General features: G+C 34.2%; 1 protein-coding gene across 2 annotated transcripts in view; it reads right to left on the reverse strand.

Annotated features, from left to right (window-relative positions):
- Positions 1 to 204: 204 nt before the first annotated feature.
- The window catches only part of CEP135 (centrosomal protein 135), a 34,385-nt gene continuing 6,801 nt past the window's right edge, over positions 205 to 27,788 (reverse strand). Inside the window, exons 4-27 of one of the 2 annotated variants that reach the window (XM_058838177.1) lie at positions 27,569 to 27,759; positions 26,886 to 27,053; positions 26,443 to 26,584; positions 25,940 to 26,024; positions 24,848 to 24,976; positions 23,498 to 23,713; positions 22,871 to 22,936; positions 21,775 to 21,925; positions 20,634 to 20,827; positions 20,021 to 20,164; positions 19,351 to 19,494; positions 16,952 to 17,029; positions 16,640 to 16,791; positions 14,663 to 14,778; positions 14,438 to 14,592; positions 13,934 to 13,989; positions 12,823 to 12,991; positions 10,819 to 10,929; positions 8,875 to 9,060; positions 7,788 to 7,997; positions 6,640 to 6,842; positions 3,025 to 3,129; positions 2,504 to 2,647; positions 205 to 776 (exon numbers count right to left, since the gene is read on the reverse strand). In XM_058838177.1, the coding sequence (XP_058694160.1) occupies positions 755 to 776; positions 2,504 to 2,647; positions 3,025 to 3,129; positions 6,640 to 6,842; positions 7,788 to 7,997; positions 8,875 to 9,060; positions 10,819 to 10,929; positions 12,823 to 12,991; positions 13,934 to 13,989; positions 14,438 to 14,592; positions 14,663 to 14,778; positions 16,640 to 16,791; positions 16,952 to 17,029; positions 19,351 to 19,494; positions 20,021 to 20,164; positions 20,634 to 20,827; positions 21,775 to 21,925; positions 22,871 to 22,936; positions 23,498 to 23,713; positions 24,848 to 24,976; positions 25,940 to 26,024; positions 26,443 to 26,584; positions 26,886 to 27,053; positions 27,569 to 27,759 (3,337 nt within the window). In that variant the 3' untranslated portion in view covers positions 205 to 754. Of the gene's footprint in view, positions 1,646 to 2,503; positions 2,648 to 3,024; positions 3,130 to 6,639; positions 6,843 to 7,787; positions 7,998 to 8,874; positions 9,061 to 10,818; positions 10,930 to 12,822; positions 12,992 to 13,933; positions 13,990 to 14,437; positions 14,593 to 14,662; positions 14,779 to 16,639; positions 16,792 to 16,951; positions 17,030 to 19,350; positions 19,495 to 20,020; positions 20,165 to 20,633; positions 20,828 to 21,774; positions 21,926 to 22,870; positions 22,937 to 23,497; positions 23,714 to 24,847; positions 24,977 to 25,939; positions 26,025 to 26,442; positions 26,585 to 26,885; positions 27,054 to 27,568; positions 27,760 to 27,788 lie in introns of both variants that reach the window. The other variant, XM_058838178.1, reaches the window with a different exon arrangement.

Raw genomic sequence — 27,788 nt, forward strand, 5'->3', positions numbered from 1 at the left:
CCAGGTGTTGCTCTGAGCTTTTAATATAAAAATTTGAAAAACATCTCCAGATGTGATTGAAAAGTTTGAATATAAAATACTTTGATTTATTTCAGTATTTAAAGTATTCTCTTCACTTTTTATTAAATATGGACATATTTAAAATGCAATTTCACACAAAGGTGAAACAAAAGGAGATTGACAGAAACAGTAATAAAGAATAATTGATATGTATTTTTTATTAAGAAAAGGTTCAGTAAACAAAATGCATTCACAGAATAGATAATCAATACTTTTAAATACCATAAAGAATAACCTGAAAACAGAAAACACTTGTTAGAAGCACAAACATAGGAAATCATCATGAGTAGAAAACTGGCTCACCATTTTTAACACAGTTGGGGATTTTATTCTATGTTAGCTCACATTAAGATGAATAAACTTCTGCAATCATATGAGATAAACAAACAAATAAAATAGTAAAAGATTGTCAAATCAAGTACTCATTTCCTTCTTATAATTACTATGTTTCCAAAATAGTAACCAAACTTATCCAGGCTTGATCTAAAACCTGTCAAACAGCCAGGAAAAAGTCAGTCACTCCTGCCAGTTGGGAAAGCAGAATTTTGCAAAGTTGATTACTTCACCCGTTCTCAGAGGTTTCAAAGATAATCACTGATTTGAAGAAAACAGAGGTAAAATACAAGACAGTATTCATAATTTATAAAAAAAAAGTCCTTGTAACAAGGTAATGCTTCAGTTACTCAAGTACTGGTTATTCCTTGAAGGTCACACTTCTGTGGAGAAAGAAAAGATGTCAAAATAAAGGTAACTATTATATTTTACTACTTAATATTAGGATAAAAAGTAGTAATTAGCTTTAGCCTCCTCAGATGCTCTTCTGTTATTCCCAAATATCAACAATTAGCATATTACTTAAAACTCTACACCACTGGCCCATAGCTAAAATGATTTACCAAAGTAAAAGTGAGATGAGGAGGAAGAGAAAATTTCTTGAGAAGATTAATCAGGTTAGAGAAAGACAGCAGTAACACTACAGAACAGTAATTACAGACTACACTTCACTCTGGTAAGCTCCCAAGAAGGAATAAACAAGGATGAAAGATGGTAACAGTACTGCTGAGATCACTCTACGGTAATTGCTACATTTAAAAGGCAAGATATGCATAACAACTGTATGTGAATTCAGTTGTTAAAAACCACCTTCTTTAAAAATACACACTTCATGAAAATGGGATATTTTCTGGTAAGATATAGGACAGAGTTGAGACTGTGAAAACTAGGGATACAAATATTAGATAAAAATAGCTACTACATGGTATCCTCCAAACATAGCAACTGGACTTTTTATTGTTCTCAGGACTCACTGTAAAGCAAGGAAGACTAAAGACAATTCTCTACTGATGATACTCATTCTCAGAAATACAGTATCTGTCATCATCTCAGTCAAAATGTTGTTTTGCGACACAACAGGGTATGCCTAGGGGCTCACCAGTAAAGCAAAAGGCTTATCTGCTGTTTCATCCCCACTGTCAGTATCTCATTTGCTACAGTTTCCACTTTCTGCTTTGCCCAAAAATTCGCAGAAGAGAAAAACTGCTGACAATGTGGGTTCATGCCACGCTGAGCTCAGTTCTCAAGAAACCTGTATTTTTGTTAACAAAAGTAAGCTTAGAACAAGCCATATGTATTTACCAATAAAAATAAACTTTAAAATCTATTAGTTAGATTCATGAGCTGTCAGAGCACACATATTTCCTACAACAATCACTCTTATCCCTCCCTGTCCCTTTTCACTACAGTTTATTATTCAGTATAGGACAGGCAGGATATACAGTCAGTAATCAGGCTTGTAACACATAACTGGCATCATCTAAAGCAACGATCTCTAAAAGAACAAAAATGACAGTGAAAATTAACAGGTTAGAGGGTATTTTCAATTTCTTTTTCATGGACTATAGTGATCACACTAATCTTAGACATTTGTAGATTTAAGCACTAACAATGAAAAATCTATTAATTATTTGTATGCACTTGTTTTGGAGATAGTTTTATCTAATGCATAGGGTTCAAATGCATTTTAGTCATACTCTTCTGTGGATTGTCTTTCCCTCATTGCTGTACTCAGGAGAATTTCATGGCATTCCTCTTAATATGAACCATTCATTGTTTGAGATAACTATTAACAATAATAAAGTGGTAAAGTATATTTGGATATAATTAATGGTGGTAATACACAGGCAACATATATTTGCCAGTTGTCAGGTGATGCAAGACCATTAAGAAGAAAGAAGAATGAGAATACATTATATTATATGGTCTTTGGAGAGTACTTTGCATTTATTGGTTGTAATCAATATTTTATAGTAGGAGAGACAGCAAAAGCAGAACTTAGAAACCTCTAAAATGTGTAACAATTTCATTTAATCACGAAAGTATCATTTAGAAACAGTTTAAATGTAACTCTTAAATAGAAACGATCTGCTAAAATCAAATCCCTTACTTTTCAGCTGCTGCTTGATCAGTTCTCCCAGCGCTGCGTTCTGGAGAATGCGAGGGAGATCTCAGTGTGGAGCTGAGGGGAGGCGAAGCCCGGAGTGAGGACGTGGAGAGGCCGTGGCGACGCATCTCCTGAATCGCTCGCTCTCTGCCAACAGACAGCAACCTCCGTTACACAACACCTGGGTGCTGCACGGTCGTAAAGGGAGAAAATACAACTTTGCACAAACTATCACTTTCTTGTAAAGTCACTCAGTTCTATTTTATTTTCATGAGAAGGGATTTTTTTTTTTTTTTTACAGGCAGTGGTAAACTCACAAAACTTACAACGAAATTCAGAAAATGTATATGATTTTTTTATTTTTTAATTATGCAGTTTTCAGGATGAAAATACTAGATTTTGCAGAACAAGAGGAAGAGAGTTTTCCATAAAAGTTCCTCACTATTGAAAAAAGCAACAGTTTTAAAAGTGAGAAAAAAGAAATAAGGAGGAAAAGTCAACTCACTGAAAAACCTGAATCTTACCGTTCAAAGCGCTCAGTTGTCAGTTTCCTTTTTAAAACATCACACTCAGTCTGCATTTGTGCAACTTTACTTCGAAGTATGGAAACCTCTCTATTATTGCTGCTTCTAAAAAAAGAAATCATGAGAAGCAACAAAGTTTTCTTCGAACAATGTCAGCTAGGAGCTTAGAGAAGTTACAGAAAGATAAAACAAAACCAGATACAGAGCATGTTGTTTCACAGACTAAACCAAAGACAAATTAGAAGCAGCAAGAATCAAAAAAATGCAACACAATGTTTCTGGAAGAACCCAAGGTGAGAATGTAGCAAGAAGCTGGCAAGCCTCTCACTACATCCTGACTACATTGTGCTTTTCTTCATATAAAGGTAAACACAAACATGTTTGATAAAAACAGACAAAATAATTAAAACATTAGTTTATTGCTTTGCTGTCCTCTGTTGCAACTTTACATGGTCTTTATGTAAAAAAAGAAGAAAAAAGCAGTAAGTAACTACAAAAAAATACAAACTTAACAGATACTACTTCAGTAAAAATTGTATCAAGTAGGCTGGAATTATCTGGCTAGCCATGAATACAACTGGATCAAATCTACGTAAAAATTGCATTAAAGCAAATACCAGACCAGCAAGACCCAGAGTCTGAAAGCTTGTTAACTACACCCCTGGTATTTGGGCACAACTGTTTCAATTGCAAGAATCAAAATTAAAAGGAGATTGAATTTAATCTTGATTAAGATTGAAATCTTAATAAACATGATTAATATACTTCTTAGTAAATCATCAGCTTGGCCTATTCAATGCTTGGTTGCAAAATACCATCAATTACATTATAAAGGAAGAAAAAGAAATCGTTGTATGCAAAATAAGTTGTCTAAACAAGAATCTAGACAGTCATTCCATACAGTCTTCAAAGCCACTGTGAGGTGGAGTGCTGAAAAGTCACTTCTGGAGAAGCAAAGTTGTACTTGCTTATTGCTAAAGCACTGGATTGGAATTCTGAAAAATGAGTTCCACTCCTAGCTCAGTCACAGACTTCCTGTCTGGCACCCGTTCCAGGAAGATGAAAACTACTTAAGATATTTGTTCCAAATAGAATTGCAGAATATTTTTCCCATGTTCCCTATTCATCAAAATTCCTAGAATGGTATCTTGATCCAGTATGTTGAGAACAGATGCAGAAGACAAGACATCTTGATGATATTTTATAAGTCCTTCAAAGACAGGCATACACTTTCAGGATGGAGGTAAGAATTCAGGGCCCAATATCATTATTGTAAAATAAGGAAAGAAAGCAAACAGTTTGTGAGTTCTAAGGTTATTCCATGTCAATGACATTTAAACAAAATCAAGAGCATTAAGTAAATAACTCCAAAGTTTAGAAATATTTTTAAACCCTTTATGCACAGTAATCATCATATAAGTTTACATTACGATGCATGATTTTCAGAGGACATGTCTCTTTTACAGTAGATACACATAGCTCTCAACAAGTAGTTTAGCTATTCCATATTCTCTGTTTATTTAATTCTTTAATCACTCTAGAGCATCAAGATCTCACTTACTGTACTATCACCCTTGTAGTACTCAAAGTAACACAGCTATTTACTCCTTACCCAACTCATAATTACAGCAGTGGAGAATTTCACAAGTTAAACTTAATTCTGAGAATCCTTCTAAAGTCAAAGGTTGTAGCAGTGCCATTTTCTAAAGAAAGTGGAAGGACAGGTACTATAAAGCCAAAACTTTAAATAATATTCAAAAATATTGGCACATGTTTTTTTGTCAGTTAGAGCTGAAACTCTGACAAGCCAAATTAATTTCTGTATTTTGCAAGACACAAACATCATTGTCACATAATTAAGTCACAGCTGTGATCATTTAAAGTTCCTGCTCTTTAGACTGCAACTACCACAAACCAAATAGTAGAAAATAAGGTATATACAACTAGTTCTCACACCTGAACACTTGCCTAGTAATATGTAGAACCTCTGAGATAATCAGTGGAAAGCAATTCAACAGAATGGCCTCTCTTTCTCCAAGAGAACATTTTCCTTCTTCCTGCAATATCCCCCCTATTAACACTGCAAGTATTGACATTTACACAAAACAAATGAACCCTACAATGTGCGCAAAAGAGTGAAAAAATTACTTTGTACATAGTTAATCACTGTTCAATAATGTTTGTACACAAAGTAACTGAATTCAATTTAACTTTAAAAATGTAATTTAAAAATTGCTTCTTTCCTTTTTGTTTTGTTTGGGTATTTTGGGATTTTGTTAAGTTTGTGTTTTCTCTAACTTTCACATTGAACTTCATAATCAGGGCAGTCTATTAGCTTATGTTCATTGTATGCCATTAACACTTTTTCCCCAAATAAACAAAAACTAACAATACTAAAACATGAAGCAATTATCTGTGTAGGGGCAATATTAATGTCATCATCTCCAGATTCAGTGAGATCACTGCTACTTCACGTGGACTATCATAAGCCACAAGTTGTAGCTTCTATATAATTCAACCAAAAGCACATTTCCTGTACATCTGCATCACCAAGTTCCAAGATATTCTATATCAAAATATTCTATATCTCATAAGAAGTATTACCTGTTTCATTAACTTCCATGTTTCCTTTCTCTCCCTATTTTAATGTTTATTAAATGGGTGAAATTCTGATTTTGACTTTACTCTTTGTCTGAAGTTCTGCTTTGACTTTACTCTTCACCACCATCTGCATTCAGCTGCTACTCCTCCTTCTTGCTATTTAATGCAGAGGTACCACTAATCCCTGCTGATGTATCCTTAGGAGAATTATTACATTTATTACAATTATTACTTGATACTTGCAGGTTTTGTTTAACAGCTTGATTTGATGATCTTAAGGACCTTTTTCAACCCAAATAATTCTAAGATGACACATCAGGAAACTTCAAATTCCCTGCTTCATACCATGAAGACAAATTTTTAAATCTCCCAGTTCTCTTGTACGTGATTTTCACACACAAATACCTCTTAACTTCATTGTTCCAAATAGATTAGTCTTTCTTATACAAGTGTTGCTAAAAGTTATTGCTTCTTTAGGCAGATCCCCAGCAGAAGTTGCTGGCCACATTTAGTGTAGGTGTCAGGTTTAGTTCTGTTTGTATTTCAAAGGAATAATAAGTGATACAGGACTTTTCCCCTAACAGTTAATATCAACAGCAGCAAAAGTACTTTTGCTTTTTTTAAACCACTACAACTTCACTATTTATTATGTAAGTGACTCTTTAACCAAAGCCAGGACAACAGGCATCTTCAGTAGATAAGCAATTCATATTTATCATGAATTTAATATACTTGGGGTTTTTTTGTGAGCAGTAAACACTGTTCCTTTGGAGCTCCTGTTTAAGTATACTGTTTGGACTAAACCGATGTCCACCAAGGTGCTGATTAATTGAAAGCAATATGAAAGACCTGTAAAGAAACTTAAAGTAATTGATGCAATGAAAAGCCAGAAGACAGTGCTGCAAAAAACCTGCTCAGCCACACCGAACACCCAGATTTTGTGAATAAGTATTCTCACATAGAAAGCTCTTTTGCAAAACCACATAACACACACACACATTTGTTAAAACTTACAGTTTACTCTCAGCCAGCGTCAGCTTGTCTTTCAGTAACTGAATATCGGTATCTTTCTCTTGGGACATTAATTGATTTTGAAATTCTTTGTCTCTACTAGTAGCCAATAACGTTTCAAGATTCTGAACTGTAAGTCTCTCACTGGATAGCTGCTTTTTCAGCAACTCTGTTTCTGATTTTATATCTTCTAATTCTCCTAGAACCTAAGAACAAATTTTATATGTTATTAATACACTAATTTACAAATACAGAAAAAATTATTTTGTGAAGAGCTGTTACAAAGACTGAAATGATCCAAAGTTTCATAAAACAGAACAGGAAACTGAGCTCACAAAATAATGTAAAGCCTACAATTATTTTAAATTATATTTAATTTAAAACTATTCAAGCTGTACATCTATCAAATGTTTTAATGGGAGCTGCATTACTGAGTGCTGGAAATGTTTAGGTAAGTACCTGGAACACAAATTAGCTTTTAACAGTAGAACTTTGCACAAGTACAAAAATAGTATTTACAGTCATTCTATTTGACTAGGTCAGCTCACAATTAGCCTCTCGGCTTTTGCTGAAAACGTAGGAATACTTGTTTTCCTCTTCAATTCTGTGAATATAAAGACATTTTACTGTTCTCAGGGTCTTGAATATTACAGTCCCAGAAAGGAAAGGCTGACCAAGTCCCTAAATGAAGGCAAAATCAGCTGTAAAGAAAAATATTCAGAAAATATGAATATTTAGAACTGTTTAAACTACTTTAAAATATTCAATTAATTCCAGCTTTATCTAAATTTCGTAAAGAAGCTATTAGGGTAATGTCTTTACTATCTAAATAAGAAGTGCACTATTTGCTTTTTATAAAGTTTGAGTAAATTAAAAACAAAAAAGAAATATTTATAATCTGTCTGTGGTACAGCTAAAACTACAACTGCAACATTTTGCAGTGATAATTAATCAAAGAAACTCCCTCTTTTTGTACAAAACCCACAGCTACAGATATGTATATTGTAAAATTTATAATTTATATGAAAACACAAAACTAGTGATATAAATTAACTTACCTTGCTCTCAGAAGTAATTATTTTCTCCAAAAACTATTAAAAGCAAAAGAAGTTACTCTGCTATAGCAAATTAAATTTGCCTTTGCTGCTTACCCTTTCATAATCCATGCTTTTGGACATCAGCTGTCGAGCTACAAGTTCTTTGTTAGCCTCAAGTTTCACACAGAGTTCTCTCACAGAAGTGAGGTCTGCCAACACAGAAGCCTTTTCCTGATTTTCACGTTTAAGATCCTCTTCCAGTCTGGATATATTTTTCGTTATGGAGGAGATCTGAGATTCATATACTTGATGTGCAACAATATGCTGAACAAAAGCAAATATGGACACATTTTCAGCGTTAAATTTAAGAGTTTACTGTTGAATAACCTGGGTTTTTTAACACTATTTTCACTTCAAAGTTAATTTTACCTATAAAATTAACTTAGTATTCCTTCCCTCCCTCTAAAATATAGCTAAGGGCAACTAATAAACCATCTTTGCAATTTTAATCACCAACTTGAATAATAATACAAGTACTGTAAAAGGGTGGAACAAGAATGAAAAAGCTTAAACCCAAAACATACAGTTTATTTTTAACTCAGCTTGTAATATAGTCTCTAACTCTTTCTGGCTAATTAAAAGCATGGGACAAAATGTAGTCAATCCACAACAATTATGCTCTAGAATTTCTCTGATCTCTATGAAGTTATTGCTTCTAAAATATAAACCTCATTATATTCTATGATATTGGTCTAGGATTCAGTATTATGGAATACTGATTCTGAATTTGGATGTCTACCAGATTTTTACCTTGACTCCAACCACCAGTACTTCAAATAAATCATTCAAAGCTTCAAAGAAACATAAGAACTAAGCTTGCAAAATACTTATAAAGCTATATGTAAATATTCTCTAGCAACTAAACAAAAGTTTCTTACAATGTCATAGTAAGTGATAACCCAACAGAAGAGATCTAAAACTATGAAAATATATGGCATTATTCTAATTTTGGGCAAGCAGAGGTGAAGGAAAGCACATCTAAACAAAATCAGTTACTGTTTCAAAAACTCCAGTGTTCATATTTGAAACATTCACATATAGAACTTATTTTCAGGCATTTAAAATCATACATTTATTTTATTAAAAAGCACTTGGATGTATCCTGCTTTCCCAGATGGAATTTCATTGCACAAGTTATTACCCCTTGAATCTCTTTTTCCAGAAATTCTACTCTCTCTCGAAGATGTCTCCGATCTGTATCTACTGAAAGGAGCTCCAGTCGTATTGAGCTGCTTTCTCCTTCAGCTTGATGAGCCTTCATTTCCCAGTCTTCAGCTTGTGTATGGAGCATCCGGAACTTCTCTAACAATTCTTGGTTTTCTTTTTCCTAATGAAACAGTAAATTGCTCTGCGATGATCAAAATACCCTCAAGTTGTTTGATCTTATTTCATGCCTACTCCTTACAGTATCTCTTCTTTTTTTTCCCACAGAAAGTATAACCTCCTTCATTTTCTTAATCCCACTGTCTGGCAACTACTAAAGGGGATCATCCCTTTTCCAAGTCCAAATAGCAGATAAATACAATGATGGCATTCAGTTTTATTAAAATGTATGTACTTACACTTAGAAGTTGTTAATGAGTTTTTAGCTCCTAGGAGAGGGGTTATTTTGGATCTCTCTGCATTGTCAAGGGTCAAGTTACTGAGATATACTGCATGCTTCCCTTTCCAAGAAATTCCATTTTCAGGTCTTTTAGTTACTGTGCTCCTATAAATATTTGTATTACAGCAGTGCCTGAAACACTGGTAATCCACTAGAGCATATATACCTAAGCAGTCTATCACAGAGATACAAAAATGCAAGCTTCGGTGCTCACCATTTGTGCAGTGATAGAACAAATGTTGCTTGTGAATTTTAGTTTGGCCAAGTACGTATTATAAGGCAGTGATAAATTTTTCTTATTTATCTCCATTCCCTGCTCATGTAATGTGCAGTGGGATATGCAGGTTGGTAGTATAAGTCAGATTTATCTAATGAGAAAGGCTACTGTTCTGCAATTCCTTCTGTGTATCCTGCAGAACTTGGAAAATGCAGACAAGATCAGGTGGAGCATTAGGAAATAGAAACCTGTGATTTAGCAAGCGAACATCGTGCAGAAAAGTAAATCCTTGTCTCCATAGGCATAATCCAGATATAATCCAAGAAAAATCCCTGCAAGCATCCCTATCAATTATTCATACTTGCTTGCTGACTGTGCATTCTATAGCTGCCGGGTGCCCAACTTGAGTAACTAGATTATCATTTGCCAAAGCTGTAGCCAAGTCTGTAGCTGAAGTACATGATATGATGTGTACTTTGGACATAAACTTCAAGTATTTTAGATTGATAGTTTTAAGCTGATCTACAACTGACCTTAAGTTTTTCTCCATGCTTCAGTTTCCACTTGTAAAAAGTGGTTGAATTTACATGCATTCATCTAGACATGCAAGTTGAAGTCAGACTAAAATTTATTCTTCCCAATTCAAAGTCACGTAATAAATTTCCCAGTTCATGTTGTCTTGACATAAATCCTATTTGTTTTAAATGATTTTAAGTTTTAACTCATGTATATCACACTTTTGAATCCAAGTATCAGGATAAAGGACATTTAACCAGAGCACTATTTTAACAGTACTATTTTTACATTTTCATGCAGAACAACAGATAAATTTTTTTCTTTTCCAAAAGGGTAAAATAATTAAAATAATTGTATAAGCTGCCCACAATAATGAAACAGTACCTGTTACTTTACTGACTGCCTGTCAAAACCCAAAAAGCAAAATAACATTCAAACATGACATGTTTCTCATTCTCCAGCATTATGGCTAACTGAAACACGATCGATGAAATTGTGATGTTAATTAGAATGGAAAAGTTAATAGAATTAATATTAATTATTAGAATAGAATACTTAATAGAATTAATCAGTGCTTCAGATCTAACAAGGTGTTACATGAATCCCTCACTAGTAGCTTTAAACACTGCAGAGAAAAGCAGGAAAAATAAAAGAAAATAGGACAGGCAGGGAGAACAGCACCCAAACCATGTAATTCTTACTTTGTTTTACTGAATGCAGTAATGACTGCCTAGAGATTACATTTTTACCTTTGAAGCTATCAAGGTCTCAAATCTGGAGACTTCAGCTATATAATTATGAACCCTGGTTTTCATTTCTTCTTTTTCACGTATTGCATCTTCAAGCTCAGTACTGATAGCCTAAAGAGATTGCATAAAGGTAAAATTGTGCTTTGCAGTAAATTAATCACTATATTATACTCTATCAGATTAAATCAAAGTAATTGCATATGCCTAGATTTTTTTCTATCCTACTTACAAAGCTCTTTGGGATTTGTAGGGTTCAGAAATATCCCCTGTTACCTTAGATACACCAAAGAGTTTCCAGGGAAGAATAATCACAAAAAACAATGACTATCCCAGCAGTTCATAAAACATGCAGCTTCCCTGATGACACATCCCACTGATCTTTGGAAAATTTGACATACTGATGTTTGAGAGCTGGAATTTTTACAGCCTTAAGATTCACTATCCCTGCATAAAGGAAAGTCTAAGATCAATAGAAAGCCAACTTTATAACAAAATAATATTTATTTTAAAGTAGAATTGCAAGATAAATTAACTAAATGCACTACTAAGATCATATTTAAACATCAAAAATGCACCTTGGAATTTGTTTGAGATATTTGAACTCCTAAATCTGTCCCTCTCAGGTTCAGTTCTCATCTCCCTCTGAGTCCTCTAGCCCAGAGAGCCAAAACTGCAAGTATCTTTTTCTATCTCCATGGTCAAATGTGGGGAAAATAAAGGATGCTGCCTTATTTCTTCCCCTTCTTCTTTTTGTGGTATATTACTATTCATCTGCCTTTTTACTGTATGACTCATTTAACATATGCTAAAATCACTCTGCTTGTCTCTGTGGTAGCTTTCCCAAAAACTGGCAAAACTTTTGTCATTGTGTTATGATAATATTTAATATTTCATCTTATTAGACACCTGTGAAGAGCAGGCCTAATTTCCATAATACATCCACGTATTTATATATTGTATTATAGGTTTTGTAGGAACTGTTCAAGGTCCTACATCTCTTCCTTGAAACATGTTGCTACATTATACTTTCTGGCGTCAGACTCAGGTTGACTGAGGGGAACCGAAATAAATTGTTTAGTTAACAGTGCCCTGACTGTTTTTAGTGTTGGCACTTACAGTGAATTCAAACAAACATTTGTATCACAAATGTAAAAGGCATTTGAGTCTTATGAGGAGCTGCAATAGTTTTATTTGCTATACAAATTGAATGTAATGAGTTGCAACAAAATTCCTCTTAAGATAACTCTCACATACCTTCTACATAGACTTTCTAATGTTCAGCCCAATAAAATATGTTACATACCCTATAAAACACTGGACATTTTTGTTATGTATTGTCCATAGAGACATTCTATACTACAGGGACATCCATGTCATGCACTCGGAGCTGGGAGGCTTTTTGGTCAGCAATAACCAGCTGATGCACAAAACCAACTCATTCCTCCAACACCCTAATCTCAAAAACACCCTAATCTCAAATATGGCATACCTCACTCAATAAATCCAGTGCTTCGTGGACAGTTGATGGATGAAATTAATGAATCGCTACACCGGAACAAATTCAGATCTGCTACCAATCTCCTTTCGCTCCCTCCACTTCCACCTGATAATCTCATGTCTGGTTTTGGAGCTTCTTTTTCTCTCTCAATAATCATTTCCACAGATAATAAAACCCAGACTTTACCAATTAAATACAAATTGCTAAGTGATAGAACAATTTCATTATATTATAAACAATAATGTCCTAGATTTATTTTAGATTTCTTTTTTAATCTGAGGAACAGTTACCAAACTGAAAGCTTGTCTATTTCTCCCTCACTATTTTGACTGCACTGAAGTATCTGAAGTATTGCTTTTACAATTTCTGCCCAGTGATTTTCAATACCCCAGTCCTTAAGAAATAGCAATAATTAAACACATCAATCAAAACTGAGGACGTAGCAGTTCTGATGCAAACAAGCAATGAATGGTTTAATACATCGGTGTCACATACTGTCTTCATACCTGGTTTTCTCTGGCCATTGTAGCCAGGTCATCTTGCAGTCTTCTGTTTTCTTTCAGAGCCATTTCCTTTACCCTTCCCATTTCTGCAAGCTCTACCTGGGATGTATCAAGCTGGCGATGTAAGCTGGATATCTCACGGTCTCTGTTGCTCAGCATGCCCTGCATCTGGCTATCAATTGAAAACATTACCAAAGTTGACCCTTCTTGTACTATACCACATACTGCTGGAAATAATCAGGTAAAATTCTTGCTCTATGAATGATGACAAACTGAGTCTAAATATAATGTATGTAAAATGTCAATAAGATGGATTTAATCTTCAGTTTTGAAGATGTATCTGGTAAGATGTATGTTATTAGACAAAGAGCAATTACAGATACCTATGTTTATCTGTGTTTTGTAGTGATTATGGTAATTGCTTATTTTATAAGCCATAAAGGAAGAAAACAAATAATGTACACTTGAAAGACAATTATCAAAAGAGTAATGAAAATATTAAACAAAAAATTAGAAATAGAAATATCCATAAATATTTTGTAATTTTTTTTGGTCACATATAGTTCATGCATCATAGTAGCAAATATTCAGTTACATTGGTCTTCAAATATTTAAATATTGGTGTTTAAATTTTTGCTTTTAAGATGCTAATGTTTGAAAAGTCATGCTTAAAAAGAGGAAAGAATGAAAGATGAGAGGAAGCCCAGCTAAAAACTACATAAATACATTTTAATTAAGACTGTACTGGTATCTTAACCTAGAAGAATTAGATTGCCAATCATTAAGAATTCAGCTCTGAATCTTACCTGGGTCAATCTAATATCTAGTGGAGTGCTAGCAAACTACCTCTTGACCAAGAGTTAGGAACTGTTACCAGTTCAGGGAAATAAATACAGACAAGCAATTGTTAATGATTGTTGTAACAGTTTCTTAGCACCTGCAATCTAATTGCATAGGAAATGTTTTTGAGACTTGTGTACCTCTTTCTCAACATAGCACTCTCCTCAATTTGACTCAAATGGAATTAACTCAATTTCATCAAAATAACTCAAATACTTTCACTTTGAAACTACTACGTAAAACCTCCAAAAAAGGCATCCTACTCTTTACTTACTCTGTTGAGGACTCCAGCTCAGAGAGAGTTAAACGTAAATGAGCAATTGTTTTTTCCTATCAAAAAAAAAATAAAACGTTGTATTAGGTATTATTATATTAGAACATAAGAGAATACTTCAAGTTAAAGAACTTTTAATGTAAACCTTTATGTTAATTCTTCACCAATACGTAATTTCCAAGTTTCTTTTCTGTACCAACAAAGGATTGTCTTTCATTCAAACAGGTGGCAGTCAGCTATAAATTTTGTCACCTCAGGCTAGTACTTTATATCTTAATAAATACCTCCACATGCAAAATGCAAACATATGCTTCTTTATTTTCTTGGAGCATTTAGGGAATACAGTAACATTCATAATTAAAGTTCTATTGAGTTGGCAAATGACCCTGCATTGGGTCCAAGCATAGCATTTATGTGCTCTACCCAGACTTTGGCATCAAGGCAAAATGTCTCCCTAAAAAAATCCCCAGGTGGAATGTAAAGTAGTACTTTTACTGGACATACCCTGTTAGCTAAGTTGTCATCTAAGCATGCAATTCTTTCTGTTTTTTCATCTACGGTTTCTTGAAGACTGTCCTTTTCTTTGTCCAAAACACTAATTGTACTTCTCAGCACACTGACTGCTTCATCCTGTGAAGTGCTCCTCTGGTTTAACCTATCTAAAAACAAAAGAGTAAGTGCTTTCTATTTTAAAAACAAGATATAAGAACAAAAATAGTTACAGATTACCTATTATCTCCTTCAGCTTTATAATTTCTTCATGAGCTGTTTGCAGTTCATCCTCTTTGAGGGACAATCTGTCCCGTAAATCTTCAACAGACTTCTGGAGTTGGTCATTTAAGAGCCTGGAAAATCAGTATACAATTGTAAGAATTTTGGGACCTATTCTGGGTCTTCAACTTCTGCTGTTAAGATGCTTCAAGTGCTGGAACAATTCCAGCATAACCTCCTGACAGGGATGTATCACCAACCAGTAGCATGGGGTTGTGCCATACTAACCATCCTCTCCCTTGAGGAGAGGCAGATCTTAAGGATAGCTGAAGCCAACACCACTGGTTGCTCTGGACTCTTGCTGCAAGTCCACCTCAAAACCAGTGCAAAATGGAGTAATGGAACTCCATTGGTGGAGCAACCATGTCAACCTGAAACATTCACTCCCTCTGATTTCTGTTACTCTTCATAATGTTACTTGTATCTTTTGACTCTTACTTTGTAATTTTTGATATGTAGCTCATAGCAGTGATTATCAGCTATGCCGCATTTTAAGAAGCAACCAGATTGACAGCTACAGTTTTGATCCTACTTTTAAAAAATAAAGAACCTGAAAGATATTTGAAATCATCTACCTAGATACTTCTTTTTCTGGAAAGAAATATCAAAGTGACTTAGGAAAACCAAACAAAACAAAATTCCAAAGTAAATAAAGGGATTATTTATGAAACAGGTAAAAAAAAAATCCCTCTCAAGTGGGATCCCACAAAAGCTAGAGAAGCTTTTCATTCTTAAATAAACCTCACCACTGCAGAATGCAGAATGTCTCTCTATAATAAAGATTGCTTTCATCCAGTTCAAAGTACAACTTTAGAGGGAAAAAAGAAGGGCAGGGGGGCAAACACAGCATTTCCACCATGTACAAAATAAAACCAAATGCTAAAATGACTGTAGCCCTACTCCTCATTATTTTCTTCTTTTTTTAATATCAATGCTTTACACTGAAATTATATCAACCTAACAAGATTTTTAATTTTTATGATTGTTGTCACAATTTTACCGACAAAACCACTAATTTGTTAACCAAGAGTCCTCTTTGTTTTGCTTTGGGAGCATTAGGTGAACTGCAAGGCCTGCTGCTCAGCTTCGGTTCTTCCTAGTAGTCCCCCAGGTGCTGTGCTGTTACAGAGTGCAGTGTGGTACTGCTCAGGTGGGGAATGGGAGATGCCACACAGACCCTGGGTTTCCCGTGTAAAACATGCAAAAGATGTCATTTACAGCATTACCTATCCTGTAATGATCTGTTACATCAACGGCTCTCATTTCCACCACTGTTTTCAGATTTCTGCCCAAATTTATTCAATACTGTTTTCACTTTCTCTAAGCTTTTTCCTTGTTCTATGGCATTTAGACAGCTGATGAGAGAGAGCTCTTTACTAAAACAAGCTTAAAAAAGCACAATGATCCTGCAAGTTGGAATAGGCCTTACAAATACAGGAAGATACTTGAATCCTCCAGTTCTAAGCAAGCTGGTCGAATTCCCACAAACTGTGTCTATGATATATGACATATGATATATGATATGTCTATATAAGATATCAGTTCTAAAAACAGTAGGTCCTACTGCTGCAGTTTGCAAAGGCATTTGCCATCTTTTACCAAACAGTGTTTGGGAATCCTTTTAGAAATTTTCAGTTCTGATATATTCATAACCAGAAAATATAGTTATTGGAGGAAACAATTCTAGAATGAGACATAAAAATTATCAGTATATCTGGTCATTAATAAGTCCAGGAAAAGCTTGCTGTGAAAAGCTACCACAGCACTTTCCTTACTTACACCTACTTTTCCTTAACATACAAGCTGTACCAAGTGATTTTTAAAACACTTATAATTATAGTCTTTCCCAGGAACTCAACTCTGCTATACAGTCACAGAATAAACAAAATTATTCTAGCACCTGTAAAAGATCACCACATTTTGTATCAGACTTACTGAAGTGAGCATATCTCAACTTTAAATTGAGAAGAATCATCAGAAGTCTGGGCAAGTTTATTTGACTTCAGTTTTAAGTCATTTTCCAAATAGTTTATTCTTTCTTTCAGGATAGAGACTGTAGTCCTTAGTTCACACTTTTCAATCTTAAGCTGCAATTTAAAATAAATAACCAAATGTTATTATTGCAGAAAGCTATTACAACTTAGCTTTTAAATAAGTTAAAGTTGAAAACAGATATTAAAATAATTTCTGGAACAGTTTATCCTATTTTAGAAATAATAAAAGCATATTTCCTAAAAACACACTTACTCCTTGAATTCTGTTCTCCAATTCTGAAATATCATGCTGCAGCTTTAATTTTTCATGGTTTGCTGCTTCTTGATGCATCTGAGAAATATAAAATTACATTTTGTAACAAGACAGACATTTTTAATCAGAGAAATTTAAGCTTCATGTTTCAGAAAATACTACTTTACATTCTTAGATGAATGACCAAAAGCAAAGCTCTTTCTGTAAAACTACAGAACATTAGTTGAAAATACATTATTGTAGTTTAATATAACATCACTGATTTTGGGTTTGGTTCTTGGTTTAGATTTTTTTAAATAGTATATTTACAATATAATATAATGTATTTGGTCCCGACTAAATTAATATATGTGAACTGTTGTAGAGTTTATGCAGCTACATGAGCTTGCACACATGTATAACTTAGTGGCCTAAAACATTTTGAATAAATTTATTCAACTATTATTAATTACAGTATGTAAGGCACACTACAAAGCTAACTGGCCTTTCCCTAAATCTATGAAGAAACTTTTAAAGATTACTTATCTGTTCCCTGATTTCTGTACGCAACTGCAGTGAAACAAAGTCTCAAACTTCCTAGAAATGCCTTCCATTAATGTGTTTGTAAAGGTATTTCAAAGTGGCACACATATAAAACATTGGTAGTCACATACAAGAAGAAAGGATGGAGCTGGAAACACATCTTTACTACTGCATGCACATGCTTTAAGCAAAGAGGTCAGATTTACTGCCACTGCATTCAGATATACAACAGGTCTTTATTTTTGTGGCAGTAAAATCAAACTATGGAAGCATTCATCATACAGTCAGTATAGACATATGTTGTCTTGGAATTAGCCCATTAAAATTATTTTAAATTTCTGAATTTTCAAGAAGTTTTAAAACATTATATTAATGACCAATAAAGAAGTCATGGAAATAAGTCCTCTGAAATCATATGCTCTTGACTACAACCAAATAAGACATTAATGCATATTAATACCAGATATCACATGGTCATAGAACCATAGAATCATTTAAGTTGGAGAAGACCGCCAAGACATTAAGTCTAACTATTAACCCAGCACTGCCACATTCAACTCTAAACCATGTCCCTAAGTGCCATATCCACAAGCTTTTTGAACATTTCCAGGGTCAGTGATTCCATGACATTCCTGGGCTGCCTGTCAAGGTCAGGGTAAAAGGAAAATCATTGCATTAACAGATATTTTTTTCGAAGGTCAAAAATACTGAAACTTGGATTGCAATGAATTTATGTTTCATGGTTCAGTTATATGCCATTTAAAATATACTCTGCAACAAAACGCAACACTAATTAAAGATCAGCAAAAAATTAAAAAGCCCATATAGTCCTAAATTTGTATGATAAGAACCATATGTGACTGTGCCAGCATGCTCCACCCCCTCCTTTTTTTTTGGTAAAGCAATAGCCACTAATGGTCCTTCTGCATCCAGCTTAAGGAGGACTCTGGGATGAGAGCTAACAGGGCTAGTTGAGCATGTGGCTGCTGAAATACTGCTGGTATTAAATATAAGTCAGTCATCTTAGTCCATGAAGAGTGGATGGCCCAAGGCCCACTGAGCTCTCCTGCATGGCAGCAGGCTGCACACCAGGATCCCCTTTTGAGCTGGGAAACTTCTGAAGCTTGTTAAGGCACAGTGAATCCTTACTGCATCTCATACTCAGCAAGTGAGTTGGGAGTGAGAGCACTGAAATGTTGAAATGTTTGCTAAGAGATATAAAGTATTGATTGCTATAACCCTTTAGACACAGACTATTGACCAATACGGATCCAGGCACACTCCTCTGAGGAGTTTGGAAGTCAAGACCCTTCTGAACCTCATGATTCACTGGGAGGGTCTCCCTGACAGTTTTGTCTGACCTTGGCCTCTAAGCAGCAAATACTCAAATGTACCTTACCATGAAATCTTGTTAAACCACCATGGCATTCAACATTGAATTTCTCAAACTCATTGCCTTAAGTGAATAAAATATATTGCTGATTCTCTCTTGTGAGTGAAGTGCACGACTTCTTCCACGACACCCAAGCATCTTTAAAGCAGTGCATGTGCAAAAAGTATTCTATGGCTGGGCCTCCATATCTAGGTCTCCCACACAAGGTGATGACACGTTTGCCCTTAAATACCTTAAAGCATCTTCCTTTCCCCCTGCTCCCAGCTTGGGACTATGTTTATAGGAAAATTAGTAATTCATAACAATACCAGTAACAATAATATGATATATTCAATAATAATATAAACTCATTGAGCTCTCAAGTGAGTTTGAAATCAAAAGTAATTGAAACAGGGAACAGAGAGCCAAACACAAACACAGCATTATTGTACAAACCTTTCCTATATGCTACCTTAATGTAAGCAATGAAGCTATAAAAGCTCACCTTCAATTTTTCTCCAAGACTTTCTTTTTCTGCCATTAGTATTTTAAAATCAGTCAGTGCAATGTCTCTTTCTTCTTCTAAGGTACTTTGAGAAACTAAGCTGTGTTTTGCTTCTCTTCTCATCCTGTTCAATTCACTCTGAGACTTTAAAAGATTTTTGTAAAAAGATAGTTTGTTAGCATACATGGATTGCAATATAGTGTACACACTAACAAAATGCTGCAATTACAATAGAAGTCCTGTTATAATCTTATTTTTCCCTAGATAACTAAAATGTATTCTCTAAATCACTCAGTGGCATGACAATTTACACTATCAAAATAATCATCATTCTTTTATTGTCCCAAGTATAGCCTAACTTCACTGTTCTCTTATCAGTTAACTACTCCTTTCTTGCTTTCTTCCTGTATCTTTACACATTTTTCTCATGCATTCTATTGTTTTTTTTCCTGATGTTTATCATGTCCAAATGTCAGTACAAAAACTTTTAATAGCTTTCAAGTTAATAAACTAACTAGAATACATAATTTTATTATCAAGTAATAAAAATAGGTATGTATTTTATCAGTGTTGGTTGTGTTCTACTAGGTTTTTCATTTTAAATAACCAACAGTACAACAAAAGTGTTAATTAGTTATTTCAATGTTAACTACAAACAATTTCTTCTTACCTGCTCATAAAGAACATTTAATCTATCTCTTTCTGCAGTCAATAATTTGACATTGGACTGAATTTCTATCATGTGTTTTTCAAATCTGTCTAACACAGACCGCAGCTCATCTCTTTCTCTGGTGATTGATTTAACCTCTTCGCTCTGAAAAGTGATCGATAAATTTATGTTAAAATTTGCTAATTAAAACATCTGAAAAATCAATACCAGAAAAGAATTCCTCCTATTAGTAATACATAAAAAATATATTCAAAGTAATTTTAATCACAAGAAAAAGCTTTGCCCTGGTGTTGTAATCTAAACAACAAGAACCAGCTTTTAAAAAGAAAAAGCAAAGGAGCTAGCAAGATGTCAGCCCTTTTCTGATTATTATCTGGTTCTATTTATTTCAAATAAAGTGATCAATAAGTAATCAATGTTACTGTAAAATGTGACAAGGAGAGACAAAGGCAAGTTCAGTGGAGTTTCTCTCAATCGATTTTTTGCATCAAGAATGCAATTTAGAAAACTACTTCAGTCATTTAATGCCACTGAATTTGAAAATATATTTTATATGGCTTCTTAAATGTTTCTAAAGTATTTTTTTCACTTATTTTGACAGCATGAACTCTACCTTCTCTGCAGTCCTGCGGCTTGGGCTAGGCCTTAGTTTTACCATTTTCTGAAGATAGTCTAATTCTCGCTTATAGTAGTCTCTGTCATCTTCTAAGGTCTTTACAAATGCATCTAGGCGAGATGGAGATTTGTCTCCTAGGGCAATACCGTAGTCTAATCTCATTCTTTCAATTTCTAGGACAAATTCTCGTTCTGGAAGAAAAAAAAAAAAAAGAAGAGAAACAACTCTATAGGGAAATCATGCATTTCCTCAAAGACACTTGCATTTGGGATGGATTAACTCCCACCAACCATCCAGGCAGCAATCCTGCTGAAAAGGATGGAAGAATTCTAAAGGCTAAAGTAGGCTAAACACAAATGCCTAGTGTAGTGTAAGACCAACAGAGGCCTCCCAGCACCCTGGGCTGTATCAGCAGAGACAGAGGGATGTGACTATTCCCCTTTATTTAGCACCCATGAGACTGCACTTTAAATACTGTTTTACAGTTTGCCCCTCCTACAACAAGAAAGATGTGGATAAATTAAATCCAAGGCAAGCCAAGGTGTTCAGGGAGCAGAATACTGGCTCTGTGGGAATAGCTGAGGGAACTGGATTTATTCAGCCTGGAGAAGAGCTGGAGAGTCAAGAGTAGACTGACAGTACCATGAGAGACTTAGAGATAACATGGAGCAAATTTCTTCACAGGTGCAGAGTAAGTAAATAAGGAACAGTGAAAATTATTTGCTACAAGCAATTACAAAAAATATGGGGAAAAAATATTTTACTCTGAGAACTGAAGAACATTAGAGATCTGAAATCCTCATCCCTGGAGGTTTTCAAATCTAAATGGCTAAATCTCTCAAGAAACAGAGTCTGTAGAGTTTTGGAAATTACTTTGTATGAACCTACCACAGAGTTAGGATAAGGATGTCCTGTGGGATCACAGTAAAAGCTCAGCTTTCAGTTCTCACATACAGAATGAAAGTATCTTTTATGACAAGAATGTTCACCTCAACTACGACTGGAGACACATGGTCTTCTTTTAATTTACATATATTAAAAGTGTTTTAGTACTACCAACTGTATGTTAAATATGTAAGTATTCTATTTCAAAAATTACAGAAAGGTAGTTTCCAAGAATCTACATTTGATGATTTACCTTTTCTTTCTAAGTGCTCTGTTTTTTCTGTCAGCCTTTGCTTCTCTTGTTGAAGCTGGCTTAACAACAACTCAAGATTCCCTTTTTCATCTTTTTTCCCAATGAGCTCTTCATTCAGTCTGTCATTCTCCTTTTGACATGAGCACAACTCCTGAAGTAACAAGTATTATTATAAAAATTAGAAGTGCCAATAAAGACACTTGGGAAAAAAAATTAACATTTTGTTCAACTTTTAATATACAACACTGTTTATTTCTGCTTGACCTGGGTGCTTTATGCTTTAACATTTGTTGCAGGCTGTCATTGTATGTATACTACATTTTAGTAAATCCAAGTAAGCATTATTTTCTACATGGTTTGCAATCAGTAACAAGAAAAGCAAACCAGCCAGTAAGATAGCAGGATACAAACATGGGAAAAAATTAATGACTAAAGCAAGAAATAATTTTAACAGCATTTGGTAACAGTTTTGGTCTTAAAGTACACTACAATACAGCATCTCAGTCAAAGCACCTATGAAGCCAATCAAAGGCTATTTGGCACACATTTCCTATCGTGTGATGTCATGAAAATTATTTTCATTTTTGCAAGTTCCCTAGACATACTAAACAAAACACTGTACTCAGCTAATACACAGGTTGCTACGTATCCTAGAAAGAGTTTGGTCTTAAAAAAATTGATAAGAGTGATATTTTTCATCTGGAGCCTATGTTTGTTTCTGAGCAAGCCAAGTATTGAATAATTTTTCACATCCCGATTAAGAGACAAAGTAGTTTCTAAACAATGAAAATCCTCTAGGATGTTATTTGTAATGGCAATTATAGCTTCAGATAGCAGAAATAAGGAAATGTACGGTATGGACATAGTCAATCATACTGTCTACAGAGATTTCCTTCGGTTTATTTTTTTGCAACTATATGATGTAGCTTCTCTAGCTCTTTCATTTATTACTTAGTAACTTTTACATCAGAGGTTCAGGGTACTAAAGAAGTTCTCTTGTTAATAGATGGTATTTTTTTATAATAAATGAAACAATCATGTAGATGACAACATGATAAAAACGGTACAAACAAGAACTGAAAATATTTTTACTTACTGATTTAAGCCTTGTTACTGTTTCTTGTAGATCCTGTATTTCACTGACTTTTCTTTCAATTTCTTTCTATCAACCAAAATTAACCTATATGTTAAGAGTTACATATTCAAAATGACAAAAATCCCTTTGTTACAAAAAAATAAGGAAGGAGACTATTTTGGTAAGAAATGAAGTATAGTTAGTTTCTTGTAATAAAACAGTAAAGCACAAAAAGCACAAAAAAATTGTGGTATAAACACCCATGCTCTTTTGAAGCACAATGATTAAATGAATCACTACATGATTTCTCATAGAAAAAAACTCTCCAAATATATGTACTGCTGTTGCAAATATGCATACCTAGCAATACCTTTAAGTACATACCTCAGCGTTTTATTTCATACTAAGCTAACAGAAGAAAAAAGATTTCCCCTTAACTAAAATCATCTCAACCTAATACAGTAAAGAGACAAAATTGTTGTGATTAATCCATTTTAAGTGAGAAATTCAGTGAAATGTTAAGAAAACAGGAAAAAAAATACTTTTAATCTTCCTTTCACAAGCCAATAAGTCTTTCATTGCAATAAGAAGATATAAAGCCAAGTAAAATGGAGCAGATCCTTCACTCTGTGACACGATAGTGATTACCTTTGCTTCTCCTATTTCCTTATCTGCAGTCTCAAGCACTATTTCTTTGTGTCTTTCCAACTGCTGTGCCAAGTGATCTATTTCATTCAGTTCTTGACACAGTTCTTCATTTTTATTGCTTAAATCCACTACCTCACTAGTCACATTTTGTTTAGTGTTCAAGAGATCTTGAATGCGATTTTCAAGTTCTTTGTTTTTTTGCTGAAGATATTCAACCTGAAAGACATTTTTCATTAAAATATTAATATGCATTGTTAAATTAGGTAGCAGAAGTTCCTCCCAATCTTCTGAAATACTGTATCTCTATATCCAAAGTAAAAAAGTGATATCCTGTTAAAAATTTTCTGTTTTTAGAACTTAATGCTTATCAACTTGAAAAAGAAATACAATGTTATAAGCTCTCTCATATTCATGAATACTGTTATCTAAAGACAACCAAACATTTCTTGTCAAATAAAAATCGTATACTGGGACCAAGCCTGAACAAATAGTCTTGATGGTGCAAAACCAGCTTCATGCAGCTCTGGGCTCACTCCCTCTACAATCAATTTGTATTCACCATGACTTACTAATTCAGGATCACTGAGCACAGCTGTCCTGCTTCCAAGTCATAGATCATTCTGCATTTTTGCAGCACTGAACCTAAACTAATAAACTCTTCAGTGTGGCTCCCATACCACTGCACATCATGCACAATCAGTACACAAAACATCTAACTCACGTGAGAAAAACCTGAGAATTGATAGTGTAAATCAAGATAGGCTTTACTTGATTTACTTGATTTATACTCCAGCCCATCTCTAAATTCTTCTTCGGAGACCTGTACTGAATGCATGCTAACACACACTGTAAACACAAACACCTTTATCCTAAGCTTATCCTTTCCTCACAAGTTTGCGTTGGGGTGAAGGTGGGGACCATTTGAAACCCATAAGGAAGATTCTCCACTCTCTCATGAGTATCTACAGGGCTACTCCTTATCATAATTACAAATACCATTGTTACTTTCTAAAGCATAAATGGCATGTATGCAATAACCTCCTAACTAAATAAAAGATTTTCAAATTTGCTCAAAACAGTATGTCAAACAAAAATTTGCTGAATACTTTCAGATTAACATACTATCTATAGATGTGAGTTCACTGAATTCTTTACCAAAACCTTTCTGACAGACTTAAAACAGGAAATTAAATTTCCTTAGAAAAGAAACACTGCCGCCTAAAAAGAAAGGCAAGTTCCATCGATTGATTTTATATCTATAGTGATTTTTTGAAGAGCTAGAAGTTTTGTGGGTTTTTTTAAATTGCTATATTTTTAGGTCTGACTAAACAACTGTAATAAATTAATTACCTGTAAATTCAAGTGGGAAATAAGCTTCTCATTACTTTTAGCTCTTGATTCCAGAGAGAGAACCTCATGAGAACGCCCACCATTCAATGCCAGCATTAAGCGCTCGATTTCTTTGTCTCTTATCTCAACCTTTGAGGGACAAAAAAAATGCTCTGGTATCCTTATACACCATTAATAGACCCTTCATTTATATAGACAAACACATAACATTCCGTAAAAAGACATGCAACTGAAAATGCAATTTATATATTTTATTTTTTTAATTTTTGGTTCTTCTGATAGAAGTTGTATCTTTGAAAGAGAAATAAATTAATCAAACACAATTTGAAAGGAAAAACTGAAACAGTTCCTACTAGATTACATTCTTAAAGAAAATAAAATAATTTAAATTTAAAGTTAACAAATGCTACAACTTAACTGAGGCTAGCACTTAAATTTGGGGAAAAAACTTCCAAGTAAGCTAACTCAGTGACTATTCCAGTCCCTGGAAAAAAGGAAATATTGGAAGAGGAAAACCAAGATACAAAGAAAAAGGAATGACAACAGTGTCCACCAATCCCTAGATTTTGAAAGACATAACATATGAACATTTGATGTAATTCCATTACTTAAAAATTGTACATATCTTATCAATCACCTCTCATTAAAACGTAAAATCTGTTGTTCATAAATTAGCTATCAAAAATTGAAAAAAATATAACCAGTCCAAGAAGTGAAAAAATTATCCTAAGATATATGTAGATCAAATTGCTGTTTTGGACAATTTAATACTTACACACTAAAAAATGCAGACAAATTCTACTTATGTTTGTCAAGTTTAGCTTATTTAATGTAATTTCAATACACAAAATTTATCAGCAAAACCATCAGGCAAGTATTTTGTCATTGCTGCTGTCTCCAAAAGCAGAGGAGGGAGACTGCTCAACATAGGCAAGTTAGAATTATATTTCACAAGCCCTACAATGCATTCCCAAGGTTTTTAAGACACCAAGGCCATTGCCATGGCTATGACACCCAAATAATAACAATAATATTAACATTAATATTAATAATAAAACAACAATACCACTACTACTGATGACATAAACATACCTGTTTGCTATAATTTTTCATTCCACTTTCAGATGCCTCCAGTTTTTCCTGTAGCTCTGTTACTTCTGACTGCAGTTCTTGAATTCTGAAATGTAGCACTATATTTTTTTATGCGAATTCATGGAAGAACTGTATGTATACAATTGAATACCTGCATTTTCTCTTTGTTCCTGAACCCAAATATTTCATGGAGAAAGAGTTTCGCTCATACAAAATATTAATGCAGAAGCTGTTGTTTGAGATATTGCAGCAGGTTGACCTTGTATGGCTGCCAGTCTCCCACCCAGATGCTCTCTTACTTTCCTTCCTCAACAGAATGGGGGAGAAAAGACGAAAAAGCTCAAGGGTCAAGACAAAGACAGGGAGATCATCTCCCCATTACTCTCACCAGTGACAGACTCAAGTGGGGGAAGATTACTTGAACTTATCAATCAAAAGGAGTAGAACAGTGAGAATCAAAGACACACCTCAACACTTCAGAGTTAAAAAGCTCTTTGGCTCACCGATTATCAGCCACCTGGAGAAGGTCTGCGATGTAAGGGTCCTCTGGCTGAGGCACTGGGTAGGCACTGACACCTGATGGGGGCACAAGGTGGTCTATCTGCATGCGCTGACGCCTGAAGGGAATGCTTTTCCTCCTGCCACCTAAAAGCCCAAACCCAGAGATACATTACTTGGAGTTAAAGCAAGGGAGTCATCTTCCTTAATACAAAATTAATTTTCCTATTTATTCTACTGCATTCAAATTCGTCCCTAACACAAGTGATGACCTAATGAAACTTCATACAGAGAAATCACAGAATTCAGAGCCCAAACTTTCAAAGGGTAATGTTACTCTACTGGATCTTTTACTACAGTAACTTCTCTCAGAGGAAAAGATACTATGTTCTGAAGATCCAAAAAAGCCCAAAAAAAAGGTGAAATATCTGTGATTATTTACACTAACCAGGTGTTTGCACCACTGCTTGCAGATTCTTCTCCTGAAGCTGCTGAATTTTTTCATTCTTGGCTTTGGTCTCTTTTTCCAGCATTTTAATTTTATGTACATACTGGTTATTCAAAAATTTCAAGTCAGATGTTTCATGTTCAACCCTCCTTAAGGAAGCTTTCAAATCTTCAAGGGAGAGAAAAGCAGTATTATCTCTCTTATTCACTATTATTTTTCCTAGTAGCACCAAAATAAGTATAAAGAAAATCCTACATTCTTTTTCCATAGCATAAAATTATCAAATACACATACATATGAGCATACTATTACAAACAAACACACAAAAAGATGTATTTATACATGTTTCACAAATTAACACCCATTGTGGAACAAAGGCACATTTAAGAGCAGTATTTAGTTTTCAATTAAAAAATACCATTTCAAGGTACGAAAGTATATGTTAAGATTTCTAACATTCTCATATCTTATAAAAACAATAATTTGCAGAACTTCCAAAGTTTTTTGACTGCAAAAGAAATGTCTGAGCATGAAGCTTAATTCATTAAGGCACCAAACTTCATGACCAGTCACACTCACTTAAAAGTATAGATAAAAGAATCTGAAGATCAAGGATTTAGCCACAATTTTATTTTGGCATGGAAGGATTAAAGAAAAAAAAAAAGTCATCATTTGTATATTACCTTTAATATGATGATCAGACTGCTCTTTAAGTTTTAATATTTCTAAATGTAGATCATTATTTTCCCTGGTAAGTCTAGCATTCTCTGTTTTATAAGGTTCCAAAATAGTATCATAATTGTTGCATTCTTTCTCAGTTTTTCCAGAAGATAACTTTGCTCTGCGCAAGCTCTCTGTTGTATGAACTAAGTCACTAGGAGAAAGGAGCATCAGATGTGTTAG

Source organism: Poecile atricapillus, chromosome 4 (assembly GCF_030490865.1).
Source record: "Poecile atricapillus isolate bPoeAtr1 chromosome 4, bPoeAtr1.hap1, whole genome shotgun sequence".
Lineage (NCBI taxonomy): Eukaryota > Metazoa > Chordata > Aves > Passeriformes > Paridae > Poecile > Poecile atricapillus.